Source organism: Oncorhynchus gorbuscha, linkage group LG11 (genome assembly GCF_021184085.1).
Source record: "Oncorhynchus gorbuscha isolate QuinsamMale2020 ecotype Even-year linkage group LG11, OgorEven_v1.0, whole genome shotgun sequence".
NCBI lineage: Eukaryota > Metazoa > Chordata > Actinopteri > Salmoniformes > Salmonidae > Oncorhynchus > Oncorhynchus gorbuscha.
In genome coordinates, this window is record NC_060183.1 from 30,327,567 (window position 1) to 30,342,998 (window position 15,432).

The 15,432-nt window shown below is 43.5% G+C and overlaps 2 protein-coding genes across 4 annotated transcripts in view; one reads left to right on the forward strand and one right to left on the reverse strand.

Annotated features, from left to right (window-relative positions):
* Positions 1 to 10,657, reverse strand: part of pth3r (parathyroid hormone 3 receptor) — a 66,142-nt gene extending 55,485 nt beyond the window's left edge. The window contains exon 1 of the mRNA XM_046368067.1: positions 10,312 to 10,657. Within this exon, the coding sequence (XP_046224023.1) occupies positions 10,312 to 10,374 (63 nt within the window). The 5' untranslated portion in view covers positions 10,375 to 10,657. The remainder of the gene's footprint in view (positions 1 to 10,311) is intronic.
* A 1,125-nt stretch (positions 10,658 to 11,782) lies between these two features.
* Positions 11,783 to 15,427, forward strand: LOC124048484 (translational activator of cytochrome c oxidase 1). Of its 3 annotated transcripts, none has more exons than XM_046369323.1 (6): positions 11,783 to 11,851; positions 12,223 to 12,521; positions 12,640 to 12,749; positions 13,974 to 14,107; positions 14,265 to 14,427; positions 14,776 to 15,427. In XM_046369323.1, exons 2-6 carry the CDS (start codon positions 12,227 to 12,229, stop codon positions 14,983 to 14,985), a joined length of 912 nt encoding a protein of 303 aa, XP_046225279.1. In that variant the 5' UTR covers positions 11,783 to 11,851; positions 12,223 to 12,226; the 3' UTR covers positions 14,986 to 15,427. The 3 variants fall into 3 exon arrangements, with proteins under 3 accessions (XP_046225279.1, XP_046225278.1, XP_046225281.1); XM_046369322.1 differs by having other exon boundaries at positions 11,822 to 11,996; XM_046369325.1 differs by lacking the exon at positions 11,783 to 11,851 and adding an exon at positions 12,974 to 13,297 and having other exon boundaries at positions 12,501 to 12,521.
* The last annotated feature ends 5 nt before the right edge of the window (positions 15,428 to 15,432 follow it).

Here is a 15,432-nt window from a genome sequence, read left to right on the forward strand (position 1 = left end):
CAATCAGATTCCAAATTCTCCACCATAGCCAAGACCAAAGAGCTCTCCAAGGATGTCAGGGACAAGATTGTAGACCTACACACGGCTGGAATGGGCTACAAGACCATCGCCAAGCAGCTTGGTGATAAGGTGACAACAGTTGGTGTGATTATTCGCAAATGGAAGAAACACAAAAGAACTGTCAATCTCCCTTGGCCTGGGGTTCCATGCAAGATCTCACCTCGTGGAGTTGCAATGATCACCTTACGGTGAGGAATCAGCCCAGAACTACATGAGGAGGATCTTGTCAATGATCTCAAGGCAGCTGGGAACATAGTCACCAAGAAAACATTTGGTAACACACTACGCCGTGAAGGACTGAAATTCTGCAGCACCTGCAAGGTCCCCCTGCTCAAAAAAGTACATATACATGCCCGTCTGAAGTTTGCCAATGAACATCTGAATGATTCAGAGGACAACTGGGTGAAAGTGTTGTGGTCGGATAAAACCAAAATGGAGCTCTTTGGCATCAACTCAACTCGCCGTGTTTGGAGGAGGAGGAATGCTGCCTATGATCCCAAGAACATCATCCCCACCGTCAAACATGGGGGTGGAAACATTAGGCTTTTGGGGGGGGGGGTTCTGCGAAGGGGACAGGACAACTTCACCGCATCAAAGGGACGATGGACGGGGCCATGTACTGTCAAATCTTGGGTGAGAACTTCCTTCCCTCAGCCAAGGCATTGAAAATGGGTCATGAATGGGTATTCCAGCATGACAATGACCCAAAACACATGGCCAAGGCAACAAAGGAGTGGCTCAAGAAGAAGCACATTAAGGTCCTGGAGTGGCCTAGCCAGTCTCCAGACCATAATCCCATAGAAAATCTGTGGAGGGAGCGCTATGTTCGAGTTGCCAAACGTCAGCCTCAAAACTTTAATGACTTGGAGAAGATCTGCAAAGAGAAGTGGGACAAAATCCCTCCTGAGATGTGTGCAAACCTGGTGGCCAACTACAAGAAATGTCTGACCTCTGTGATTGCCAACAAGGGTTTTGCCACCAAGTACTAAGTCATGTTTTGCAGAGTGGTCAAATACTTATTTCCCTCATTTAAATGCAAATCCATTTATAACATTTTTGACGCGCTTTTCTGGATTTTTTTGTTGTTATTCTGATTCTCACTGTTCAAATAAACCTACAATTAAAATTATAGACTGATCATTTCTTTGTCAGTGGGCAAACGTACAAAATCAGCAGGGGATCAAATACTTTTTCCCCTCACTGTATATAGATAAACAAATGTTCCGAGACACAAGACTACTCTATAGCTATTCTGAATATTACAAAGTTCCTATAGAGGAGTCAAATCATGGAACACCCAATACTAGCCATGGTAGGGATTGTAATAAAGAAATAGAAAAGCAATAAAATTACAACAATTGTTAAAGAAATAAACTCCAACTACACTATACCATTCTAAATAGGGAGTGTTTGTAAAATAATTAGTGTTAGAATATCCATTTATAGTATTTATAAATAGATAACAGACAGCATTAGAAGAAAGGATCATTTGTCAAATAATACATCTGGAACACAAAAGTACTCCATCAACACGGTAGAGGTTGAAACACAGCAAACAGAGGACATAGAAGGCACAGTACATGGGTGTGTGCGGATTCATTGTGATGGAAGGTGGGGTGTGTGCTTTTGTGTTTGGAAAAGTGTGGAGTTAAGTGAGTGAAAAAGGAACACGGTTGCAAATCCCAGAGCCCATGTGTATTTGTGAACAGGGATTGTAAGAGAGTGATTTCAATTCTGTGCAGGTATGGGATATACCTTTTTAAGTCAATTATAAATATAGTTTAGTTGGTTTATTTATTGTGCTATCGTGATGGAACAGTCCCCAACCCTAAACCCTTGACACCCACCTGAGCGACCTATACACTAAGTCCTTATCTGTGCAGTGGTGTAATGAACTTTGTCTGTTGTTTGTAGAGAGTCAGACCGAAAAGCAGCGTGTAGGTTACTCATGACTTTTAATGAAGAATAATGCGGTACATGAGATAACTGAAAATACGAAAACAACAAACGAGTGAAACAAATACAGCCTATCTGGTGACTAACACTAAGTCAGGTACAATCGCCATGAGATACAACGCGCACTCAAGCTGCCTTAAATACGGTTCCCAATCCAAGACAACGAGAATCAGCTGACTCCAATTAGGAATCGCCTCAGGCAGCCAAGCCAAACTAGACACACCCCTAATAATACACACTCCCAATTAATACAACCCCAATACGAAATACAACATATAAACCCATGTCACACCCTGGCCTACCCAAACATATAACAAAAACACAAGATACAATGACCAAGGTGTGACAGAACCCCCCCCCCCCTAAGGTGCGGACTCCGGGACGCACCTCAAGAGCATAGGGAGGGTCCGGGTGGGCGTCTGTCCATGGTGGCGGTTCTGGCTCGGGACGTGGACCCCACTCCATAAATGTCCTAGTTCCTCCCCTCCGCGTCCTAGGATAATCCACCTTCTCCGCCGACCATGGCCTAATAGTCCTCACCCTGATCCCCACATAACTGAGGGGCAGCTCGGGACAGAGGGGCAGCTCGGGACAGAGGGGCAGCTCGGGACAGAGGGGCAACTCAGGATAGAGGGGCATCTCAGGACAGCAGGGCAGCTCAGGACAGCAGGGCATCTCAGGACAGAGGGGCATCTCAGGACAGAGGGGCAGCCCGGGACAGAGGGGCAGCCCGGGACCGAAGCAGCCCAGTACTGAGGGGAAGCCCGGTACTGAGAGGAAGCCCAGTACAGAGAGGAAGCCTAGTACTGAAAGGAAGCTCAGTACTGAGAGGAAGCTCAGGCAGGTATTAGGCTCCGGTAAATCCTGGCTGGCTGGTGGACCTGGATGATTCAGGTTGTCTGGCCAATCTAGAAGATCTTGGCAGACTGGCACTTCTGGCGGATCCTGGCAGACTGGCACTTCTGGTGGATCCTGGCAGACTGGTGACGCTGGGCCGACTGGCGGCGCTGAGCAGACAGGAGACTCCGGCAGCGCAGGAGAGGAGAAAGGCTCTGGCTGCGCTAAACAGGCGGGAGACTCCAACAGCGCAGGAGAGGAGAAAGGCTCTGGCTGCGCTGAACAGGCGAGGCGCACTGGACGCGCTGGGCCGACTGGTAGCACTGGTGGCGCTTGACAGACAGGAGACTCCGGCAGCACAGGAGAGGAGAAAGGCTCTGGCTGCGCTAAACAGGCTGGAGACTCCGATAGCACAGGAGGGGAGAAAAGCACTGGCTGTGCTGAACAGGCGATGCGCACTGGACGCGCTGGGCCGACTGGGAGCACTGGTGGCGCTGGACAGACAGGAGACTCCGGCAGCGCAAGAGAGGAGAAAGGCTCTGGCTGAGCTGAACAGGCGGGAGACTCCAACAGTGCAGGAGAGGAGAAAAGCTCTGGCTGCGCTGAACAGGCGAGGCGCACTGGACGCGCTGGGCCGACTGGTAGCACTGGTGGCGCTGGACAGACAGGAGACTCCGGCAGCGCAGGAGAGGAGAAAGGCTCTGGCTGCGCTGAACAGGCTGGAGACTCCGATAGCACAGGAGGGGAGAAAAGCACCGGCTGTGCTGAACAGGCGAGGCGCACTGGAGGCCTGGTGCGTGGTGCTGGAACTGGTGGTACTGGCGCGAGGACACGCACAGGAAGCCTGGTGCGGGGAGCTGCTACCGGAGGACTGGTGTGTAGAGGTGGCTCTGGATAGACCGGACCGTGCAGGCGCACTGGAGCTCTTGAGCACCGAGCCTGCCCAAGCTTACCTGGCTCGATGCCCGCTCTAGCCCGGCCAATAGGAAGGGCTGGTATGTGTCGCAGCTGGCTCTGCACCCGCACTGGAAACACCGTGCGCTCCATAGCATAACACGGTGCCTGCCCGGTCTCTCTAGCCCAACGGTGAGCACAGGGAGTATGCGCAGGTTTCCTACCTGGCATAATTATTCTCCCTTTTAGCCCCCCCCAATATTTTTTGGGGGGTGACTTTCCGGTTTCCAACCGCGTCGCCGTGCTGCCTCCTCATACATGCGCCTCTCCGCTTTAGCTGCCTCTATTTCCTCCTTGGGACGGCGATATTCTCCCGGCTGCTCCCAGGGTCCTTGACCGTCTAATTCCTCCTCCCATGTCCAAATCTCCAAATGATGCAGTCTCTCCCATTGCAACTGCTCTTCACGATTAACAGGGAGAGTAGGCTCAGGTCTATTCTCTCAGCCACTCTCTCTCTGCGCTTTCCCCCTTTACCTTCGGTTTTCGCTCTGTATAGCAATGCTTTCCTTCTCGATTCCATACGTGTATAGCCCTCTTCGCATTGCTGTAGGGAATCCCAGGCGGGCTCCTGCACTCGCTCTGGGTCGGCCGCCCACCTGTCGATTTCCTCCCACGTAGTATACTCCTTGCTTCTGTTGTCCATAACGTCCTCCTTTAGGTCCTGCCAGTTCACACGCTGCTCAGTCTGTGAATGGTGGGTGATTCTGTAATGAACTTTGTCTGTTGTTTGTAGAGAGTCAGACCGAAAAGCAGCGTGTAGGTTACTCATGACTTTTAATGAAGAATAATGCGGTACATGAGATAACTGAAAATACGAAAACAACAAACGAGTGAAACAAATACAGCCTATCTGGTGACTAACACTAAGACAGGTACAATCGCCCACGAAATACAACGCGCACTCAAGCTGCCTAAATACGGTTCCCAATCCGAGACAACGAGAATCAGCTGACTCCAATTAGGAATTGCCTCAGGCAGCCAAGCCAAACTAGACACACCCCTAATAATACACACTCCCAATTAATACAACCCCAATACGAAATACAACATATAAACCCATGTCACACCCTGTCCTACCCAAACATATAACAAAAACACAAGATACAATGACCAAGGCGTGACAAGTGGTTCATCCTTTAAAGTTGCAGAGCTTACGCCATGAGACTTAGAGGTCATTTGTGGTTTAGTACGGTACCCTGCGTCACCACTTCATTGCTCCAGACCAGCGCAAGGGGGAGCTAGAGCACTGATTATGCTTTTGGGTCCTATTGTGTCTCTGAATGGGCAACACAAACCTAAATAGAAACTGATAATTGTGCACAACTTCAGTATTACTCAGTGTAACAACAGTTTTAGTAAGGTTTTTATTATTTTTTATTTTGCTAGGATTATTTTGGTCTTACTGTAGTACTGTAGGCCACTCCTGACCGGTTGCATTGTACAGTGTCTGAGTGGTGCAATGGTCTAAGTCACTGCATAGCAGTGCAAGCTGCGTTGCTACAGATGCTGGTTCAATATCTATGCTGGCCTCAACTGGGAGACCCGTGACATGATTTTTGGTTTTTCTCCCTCTAAAAACAGAAATAAATAATTCTACAAAACAAACAGGCTTTATTAACAAATGAGTAACAATGTCTCACCCAAATTTCAAGAATGGCCTTTTTCTTGCTCATTTGACATTATTTGAAAACAAAATCATCTCCAAAATATTTAAGGGGCATTGCACTAATAATGGCGAGGGAATAGAGTAGGGAAACGTTCCCACTGTTCTGTTCTTAGTGCCAGTCTGCACATTCAAACTAAAACAATGTAACTAATAGTGGCATCTTTATGCTTTCCTTAATAAAATAATGATAAAAATACTCTATAAAAATGACGATGTTTCTTTTAGTTATGGATCCATAATGAATAACTATGTGAATTACAGAAATATTGGAACAAAGTTGCCTAATGAAGGTAAACAAAATGTTTCGCAAATGCTTATGCTCCAGATACTCAACTAGTCTAAAGAAGGCTAGTTTTATTGCTTCTTTAATCAGGACAACAGTTTTCAGCTAGGCTAACATAATTGCAAAAGGGGTTTCTAATGATCAATTACCCTTTTAAAATGATAAACTAAGAGGAAGGTAGAAATTGATGAAGCTAACGCAACCTGCCATTGGAACACAGGAGTGATGGTTGCTGATAATGGGCCTCTGTACGCCTATGTCGATATTCCATAAAAAATCTGCCGTTTCCAGCTATAACAGTCATTTACAACATAAACAATGTCTACACTGTATTTCTGGATCAATTTGATGTTATTTTAATGTACAAAAACAAGGACATTTCTAAGTGACCCCAAACTTTTGAATGGTAGTGTATATTTACAAAACAATAAATGGGGATTGAAAATTATGCAAACAATTACATTAATGGAAGCTACAAACCATCTGCAATATTAAAGCTGATCTACCCCCTAAAATAAAATAACAATGCCTGCCGTAATGCGTTCGGCCTTGTACTTCCGTGGCTTCAATGAGAGCAGACAGTTGTTCTCCCATTGGGAAAACAACCTGTGGTTACCTTGGTTACTCCATCAGCTCATAGCAAAAAAACTTGACCTTTTTCAAACACAACTTTCTTGTTGTCTGCTTTGTTTTAGTCAAATTAATGTAAGAAAAGTACAATGTCTAAAGATGACTTTTCAACATTGCTAGCTCCCCAGCGCTCCCGCTACTTACAAAATCTTAATATTGTAGGGCTACCCTGTCCCTGATTAACCATTTTAATGACGGCGTTAGCCACGTGAATGAGTGCTAGGTAGCTACCGACCACAACATTAGCAATCCAGCCATGGCCAACAACACAAGCAAACGTTCTATACAGCTTCAAGTAGTGAATGTCTTACTTGTGATTATATGTTTTCCACACACATAGCTATGTGTACTTCCCCACTCTCCCTCAATGAATAGCCTGAAGCCACAGGGCTCTCCTTGCAGGAGAAGAAATTGGTTATTTTATAACGGGGGTCAATAGGGAAGACAGATTTTTTTCCGCCAAGGTGTGGGTGGTTTAGGGAAATTCCTTCTTATTACGTGAATATTGACAGGGGAGTATAAGCACAAACACTATGACATAAGCACTGTGTAAAAACACAGGCACCATAATATAAGCATTTATGCAGTGCCTTCAGACAGAATTCACACCCCTTGACTTTTTCCACATTTTGTTGTTACAGCCTGGATATAAAATGGATTACATTGAAATGTTGTGTTACTGATCTACACACAATACCCCATAATATGACAGTGGAATTTTATTTTTAGAAATGTTTACAAATTAATTGTCACGTTCTGACCTTTATTTCCTTTGTTTTGTATTTATTTAGTATGGTCAGGGCATGAGTTGGGTGGGCAGTCTATGTTTGTTTTTCTACGTTTTGGGTATTTCTATGTTTCGGCCTAGTATGGTTCTCAATCAGAGGCAGGTGTCATTGTTGTCTCTGATTGAGAATCATACTTAGGTAGCCTGGGTTTCACTGTCTGTTTGTTGGATGATTGTTCCTGTCTCTGTGTTTGCACCAGATAGGACTGTTTAGGTTTTCGCACATTTATTGTTTTGTTAGTTATTTCATGTCTAGTTCCTTTATTAAAGAACATGAATAACCACCACGCTGAATTTTGGTCCACTTCTCCTTCACCACAGGAAAACCCTTACATTAATAAAAAATGACAAGCTCAAATGTCTTGAGTCAAAAAGTATTCAACTTATTTTATTATAAACCTAAATACGTTCAGGAGTAAAAATGTTGCTTAAACAAGTCACATAATAAGTTACATGGATTCACTCTGTGTGCAATATTAGTGGTTTATTTTTGAATGACTACTCCAGCTCCGGAGCCCACACATACTGATAATTGTAAGGTCCTTCAGTCGAGTAGTGAATTTCAAGCACAAATTCAACCACAAAGACCAGGGAGGTTTTCCAATGCATCGCAAAGAAGGGCACCTATTGATAGATAAAAACAAGCAAATATTGAATATCCCTTTGAGCATGGTGAAGTTATCAATTATGTTTTTGATGGTGTATCAGTACACCCAGTCACTACAAAAAATACAGGCATACTTCCTAACTCAGTTGCCGGAGAGGAAGGAAACCACTCAGGGATTTCGCCATGAGGCCAATGGTGATTTTAAAACAGATAAAGAGTTTAATGGCTCTGATAGGAAACAACTGAGGATGGATCAACAACATTGTACTCCACAATACTAACCTAAGAGTGAAATAAGGAAGCTTGTATCAGTCATCAGTTGAACTGTGTTTCCTCCGACACATTGGTGCAGCTGGCTTCTGGGTTAAGTGGGTGGGTGTTAAGAAGTACGGTTTGGCGGGTCATGTTTCGGAGGACGCATTACTCAATCAACCTTTGCTTCTCCCAAACCCGTTGGGGAGCTGCAGCGATGAGACAAGATCATAATTGGATCGCAATTGGATATCACGAAATTGGGGAGAAAAAGGAGGTACAAAAAATATGTATTAGAGCTAAGGACAGGCAAAATCCTAGAGGAAAACCTGGTTCAGTTTACTGTCCAACAGCCACTTGGAGATAAATGCACCTTTCTGCAAGACAATAACCTCAAACACAAGGCCAAATATACACTGGGGTTTCTTACCAAGACGATATTGAATGTTCCTGAGTGGCCTAAGTTTGGCCTAAGTTTTGACTTAAATGAGCTTGAAAATCTATGGAAAGACGTGAACATAGCTGTCTAACATTGATCAACAACCAACTTGACAGAGCTTGAAGAATTGTTAAAAGAATAAGGGCCAAATATTGTACAATCCAAGTGTGCAAAGCTCTTAGAGACTTACCCCAAATGACTCACAGCTGTAATCACTGCCAATGGTGATTCTAGCATGTATTGACTCAGGGGGTTGAATACTTTCCTAATCAAGACATATTGGTGTTTTATTTTCCATAAATGCTTAAAAAATATTAGATTTTTTTCTTCCACTTTCACATGACAGATTACTGTGTGTTGATAGTTGACAAAAATTACAATTAAATCCATTTTAATCTCACTTTGTAACCCAACATCATTTGGGAAAATTCTAGGGGTGTGAATACTTTCTGACGGCACTATATAAGGTCAACACTGTGTATAAGCACAGGAATCATGAATTTGTACTTGTTTATGTATCATGATTGTGACTTTAAAGCAATGATTGGCAATGGACTAGCCTTGTGGCCAAATGCTAACATACTGTAGCAAATTTAGCTAACTGTAAAATACTGGAAATCCAGCCATTTCATTGTTATTCAAGGTCCTTATAGTTCTGTTCCAAGCCCCCATTTACACAGTTAGCCATGTAAATCATGTTGGATAAAGAAATATTAGCAATGTAAAGAGTAGAAACTCAAAGGTCAACGCTGCACTTCAGGGATTTTTGATTCTGAAAAGTGATTTGCCACCTTTCCTTACAGTCATCTGTGTGAAAATACACACTTCACTACAAATCTGTGTTTAGGCTTAGCACAAAAAAGAGCCGCAGCACTCTCTTTGTTTGCATGGATAACTAACTAGTAAGTCAATTGACTATTTATCCATGTTTGCATGGATAACTACTCAATTGACTATTTATTTTAATATCAATCCACATCAATTATGTGAGTTATTGATTTTTTGTCTTATTGATGACTGGCTTCCCAGTCATCACATATGATATACTCAGAAGATGAAATGCCTCAGCAACGGTATTACACATCAAATTTAATGCACTTATTATTTTTTATGTCATTTAAATTTGGTCATTTAGCAGACGCTCTTATCCGGAGCGTACATTTTTCATACTGGTCTGCCGTGGGAATCAAACCCACAACGCTGGCGTTGCAAGCACCCTGCTCTACCAACTGAGCCACACAGGTCATCAAATGCAACGTAGCTACTTACCATTTTATGGCATTCAAACATGGTGTGAAATATGCATGATATTTTCTGTCATAGTTGTGAATGGAAGAGGTTGGGTGAAAACTTGAAAAGTCCTTTCATAAGAGGTTTGTCAAAAGTGGAACAGCAGCAACGTGCAGCCTGTGGCATAATACAGTATGATCACTGACTACATTGTTTCAACAATGAGGCACTTCTCAATTATACAGTGGCAGCTATCTGAATATTTGTAAAAGCATATCCAACATAGGTCTATCTCCATCTCATGTGCGTTGTAGATAATCAGTTAATATCACACATGATCAGTGTCTTACAGGAGAAAAACAAATTAGGCCTAATAAGCTTCCTATTAATAAATATGTATTTCATTACTTGGAAACATTAATAAGCGTTTGATAATGTGAGCATGTGGTAATATATAAAGCATTTATAACGTCTTACTCATATTATAAAGTGTTGCCGAAATACATTGAATGCTTTCTTAAAAATTGCTAATACATGAATGAATGAATCGATCAATCAATTCAATTAATCAATACAAATGATTTAGCAGTTAGATGGGTAGGATACTTACCACTGCACTGACATTCATCAATACGCAGCAGAGAACAATTCTGATTCTCCCCATGGACACCATGACTTCCTTTTGACCTTCAACCTGAACCAAAACTTTTAATCACCAAGACACCCCCTGCTCACAACTCCTTATCCTCTCTAGGGTGCAGCGAAGGGAAACGTCCCCCGAAACATGTAGAGTGGTCGTCCCCGAGGCTGTGTCCCATTGCCGCTCCTATTACCTTGGTGCCTGCACACGTCTCACTGACAGTGATGATGATGTCGTGACTTTGTTTCACAAAGAGGCTAAACGCTTAGGCAGGAGGTGGTCCTTCTATCCTTCTCATGAATGGCACCACGTGAACCATGGCATTGTTGGATGGGAAGTTATTTAATCAAAACGTCCAGCTTCTCCCGCACAGCTGAGAGTGAAAATAGAATCAGTTGTGGAAGTTAAGTAAAGGATTCTCTTTAACCACTGGTAGTCTTCCAATGCGAACTCTCTTCTCTTTTTGCAATCTTCTGCATGTAGTGCTTCTCTTGTGAACAATGACCATTGGTAAGGTCAGGTCCCAGTGACTAGGTATGGAATTCCTCATGTATCTCAGGGATGAGTACCTTTGCCATGTTCCTTTGTGTGAGCATGATATTAGTTAGTAAGGGGAGGAGGGAAGAGTAGGAGAGCTGCTCATCTACTGCAGCTCCTTCCATTGTTGACTGTGGGAATGGGCTGTCCTCTTGGCGTTCCACCTCAGTTAACTCTTTGCTTGCCTGGTGCAGCCAACAATCCCCATCATGTATCTCTCTCTGTGTTTCTCTCTCCCTCCACACCTCCTTTTCTGCTGTGTAGACTACTCTCCCTAGCTGCCTCTCCGGGTGACTCAGTATCTCAGGTTTGTTCTCTATTCCCTCAGTATCTATTTTTCTCCTTCTCTAAATAGGCTCTGTTCAAAAGGCCATAGTTATCTCTTAGAATGTATATCATCAGAACAGCCATAGTCCATCAAAGACGGGGGCCACGCACCAAAAACATACACCATGGAGCAAATGCATCCCATTACATTTTCACATGCTTAAAACAACAATGTCATTCAATGAGAACAATGTATTACTCTGAAAAAAGATTTGTAGTCATGCAAATAATTCGCTTTTAAAGTTCTCTACAACAAAAACATTAACAATGAAGATGGTTCTTGTTTTTTATATCACTCAAAATCTATGTATTTAATGGAAATTAAATCTTAGAAACTGGCGTTAACATGATTATAACAAAACAATGTGCATCACTTTACCTCTAATTTTATCACAACGACATTTTGAGAGTCTGTAAGAAATGTTGACTTGTTTTTTTACAACCAAAAGACACCCTTTAAATAATGTCTATACACATGCTGACGATAACATTTACTGTTGGAAATATTGTCTGTCGCCCTCTTGTGGCAACAGTAAAGCTTTAAATGGCAGACTTTTATTTTGAAAGGTCCGCTTCTTTCGTCACTAGACAACCCGGAAGCGTCAATTTGACCTCAAAGGACACCAACACTTACTCTTTATAAAGTGTACGTTTACGGAAAATGTGATACATTCAATAATTCATACGTTTTCCATTAGGAACAGGCATTATAGCTAGTAAGATAGCAGACATACTGTTATGTGGTATTCTTAGCAGCAAGTAGTAACGTCAGCTAGCTAAGCTTATCAAATGTAGGTACTTTTTATGTGGTCTTCTTAGCAGCAAGTAGTAACGTTAGCTAGCTAGCTAAGCTTAACAAATGTAGTTTTTTTTGTGTTACATAAAAGCGAGGCAACTGTCATAAGCAATTTTTTCATTTGAACATACGTCCACGTGTTTCTTCTGGTTCTCGCATGTATACCAAACATACTACTGTTTGTCAATGCAATGCCCTTACATTTTCATTTTCTGACTCAGGGCAATGGGATGGGCAGTGGTGTTGAGGGGTTTCTTGCCTCTGTGTTTACGTCGACTTGCCCGCTTGACCGCCATCAATTACACGGGCGCAAGGATTCGTCCAGTCCGCACAAACCTGACGGTGTCATGTCGCTACCCTCTTTGGACAACCCATCCTGTGAGAACACTACATCTGTGCTCTAACTTGTGTGCTGGTCATAATAAGTGGTCTAAGGTGAAAAATATAAAAGGACCCAAAGATGCAGCCCGGAGTCGAATGTTCATGAAGTTTGGGATGATGATAAGAATTGCAGTCAAAGGTAAGCTTGACTGACAACTTGTTTGCTCCAATTCAATGCACTATATGTGAGCATTATGTGGAATGCTTTGACTGGTGCTGCATCAACCAGATTTGCTTGTTAATTCTGTTTTCTACAGAAGGAGGATCTAGTAATCCAGAATTCAATCTAGCATTGGCAAATGTAGTGGAGCAATGCCGAGGCAAGAACATGCCCAAAGTGTCCATAGAAGCTGCCATCAAGGGAGCAGTAAGTTGACGGAATGATTCAAGTGAAATGTTTTTGTAACACTTGTAACACTCGGATATAATGCATTATGATACAATTACACTGAGCAAAAATATAAATGCAACAATTTCAAAGATTTTACTGCGTTTAATGTAAGGAAATCAGTCAATTTAAATCAATTCATTAGGGCCTAATTTATGGATTTCACATGAATGGGAATAAAGATGTGTATCTTTTGGTCACAGATACCTTAAAAAAGTAGGGGCATGGATAGAAAACCAGTCAGTATCTGGTGTGACCACCATTTGCCTCAAGCAGCCCGATATCTCCTTCACATCGAGTTCATCAGGCTGTTGATTGTGGCCAGTGGAATGTTGTCCCACTCCTCTTCAATGGCTGTGCTGTTCAAGTTGCTGGATATTGGCAGGAACTACCCCACCTCCACCATGGGGGACTCTATTCACGTCAGCAAACCGCTCAACCACACGACAACATACACGCTGACGTCGTTGAAACCGGGATTCATCCATGAAGAGCACACTTCTCCAATGTGCCAGTGGCCATCAAAGGTGAGCATTTGCCCACTGAAGATGGTTAAGACGCTGAACTGCAGTCAGGTCAAGACCCTGGTGTGTCTAAAGATTTCTTACAGTTTGTGCAGAAATTCTTAAGTTGTGCAAATCCACAGTTTCATTAGCTGTCCGGGTGGCTGGTCTCAGACGATCCCACAGGTGATGAAGCTGGATGTGGAGGTCCTGGGCTGGCATGGTTACACGTGGTCTGCGGTTGAGGCCTGTTGGACGTACTGCCAAATTCTCTAAATAGATGTTGGAGGCAGCTTATGGTAGCGAAATAAACATTCAATTTTCTTGCAACAGCTCTTGTGAACATTCCTGCAATCAGCATGCCAATTGCATGCTCCCTCAACTTGAGACATCTGTGGCATTGTGTTGTGTGACAAAACTGCACATTTAAGAGTAGCCTTTTATTGTCCCCAGCACAATGTCCACCTGTGTAACGATCACTTCTTGATATGCCACACCTGTCAGGTGGATGAATTATCTTTGCAAAGGAGAAATGCTCACTAATAGGGATGTAAACAAATTTGAGACAAATAATCTTTTGTGCATATGGAACATTTCTGTGATCTTTTATTTCAGCTCATGAAACATTTGTGATTCGAATCATACTCAAGTCCAAGTCGTGTGACTCGAGTCCACACCTCTGCTTTTGTCCTCTTCTCAGGAAAAGTCCAAGGCAGGAACCCAGCACACGTATGAAGCCAGGGGGCCTGGTGGCTGCATGCTGCTCATCGATATGCTAACTGACAACAACACCCGAAGTCACCAGGATCTCAAACATCTGCTCAGCAAACATGGGTCAGACCAGGGACTGGGGGGGGTGTTGGTAAATGTTTTTAAGTGTTTCTTATGTTCAGTTTAGATAATGCAATTACTCGCAACATAATGAAAACTATGTCAGAGAGCCAGAGTCTGTTTACTGATCCATAGTTTATTTTTCTGTGTTTGTCCACAGGGCAGCGCTGTGTGACGGGGTGCGTCATAACTTCAGCAGGAAGGGGGTGGTGGTGGCACATGGGCAGGGTGTGTCGTCCGAACGAGCTCTGGAACTGGCCATCGAGGCGGGAGCCGAGGACGTCCAAGAAACAGAGGATGAGGATGATAAGTCCCTCCTACAGGTGAGACGTGGTTAGGGTCAATACATGCAGGAGAGCACTGATTTGGCCCTCGAGGGCTGCAGACCTGCTGGACTATGGAAAATCCAGGGCTGTGTTCATTAGCCACCAAACATGGGGGGAAATTGATTGAAATAGGGGCTACCTGGATGATTATTCCATTGCAAACCATTTTAGAACACCCTAATGAACACAACCTAGGGGTTTTCATGTCAATGTATAACATAAGTTGAACAAGGAAACCTTGTGCCAGGGACAAATTAAAACCTGACCTCGAGGGTCTGAGTTGTACACCCTTGAACTAGTGTCCTATCCAGCATCAATACATTACTTTCTCTCTCTCTCTGTCAGTTTGTGTGTGACATGACAGAGCTGAAGAAGGTGCGGACCTCGCTGGAAGAACTGGGTGTGCGCACTGTGTCCGCTGGCCTGGAGTTTGTGTCCCACACACCCACGCAGCTTCCACAAGCCCAGCTGGAGGCAGCCTTATCTCTGATAGAAGCCCTGAGCGACTGCCTAGACGTGGTGCGGGTCTGGGACAACATCCAGGCCCATGACTGACAGTCATATTACATATTATGGACATTTCACGTTAGGATATATTGCACGTTTGGAAATTTGAATTGAGCAGACAAATCTTAACACCAGATCTGCTCATCTTATGCACTGTACAAAAGTCATGGTTGCAGTTATTTTAAGACATTGCGTTTCAGTGCTAAGAAAAATGCATTTATCTGGAAGCTCGGGAGCAAGAGAAGTTGGACAGGATTCAGACTTGAGATCTGTGTGCTTAACTCAAATTCTCACCCAAGTCTCCCAAGTCCGAGTTGCAGGTGCTTATTTCAACTCTGAATCGTCCCGATTGTGACTAGCCAGACTGAATCTGTGAGGAAAAAGGAGTTTGTGTCAGGAAACCACGTAACACTGTACCTGCTTAAAGGATATTTTGGCTATGAATGTGAAAACAACTATCATGTCCAAATAAAACTATTTAATTCCTGTGTTAAC

Coding starts and splice junctions, on each gene's coding strand:
- LOC124048484 (XM_046369322.1), top strand. Junction 12,750..13,973: donor AAGCTGCCATCAAGGGAGCA/GTAAGTTGACGG, acceptor TCCTCTTCTCAG/GAAAAGTCCAAGGCAGGAAC. Junction 14,428..14,775: donor ATGATAAGTCCCTCCTACAG/GTGAGACGTGGT, acceptor TCTCTCTGTCAG/TTTGTGTGTGACATGACAGA.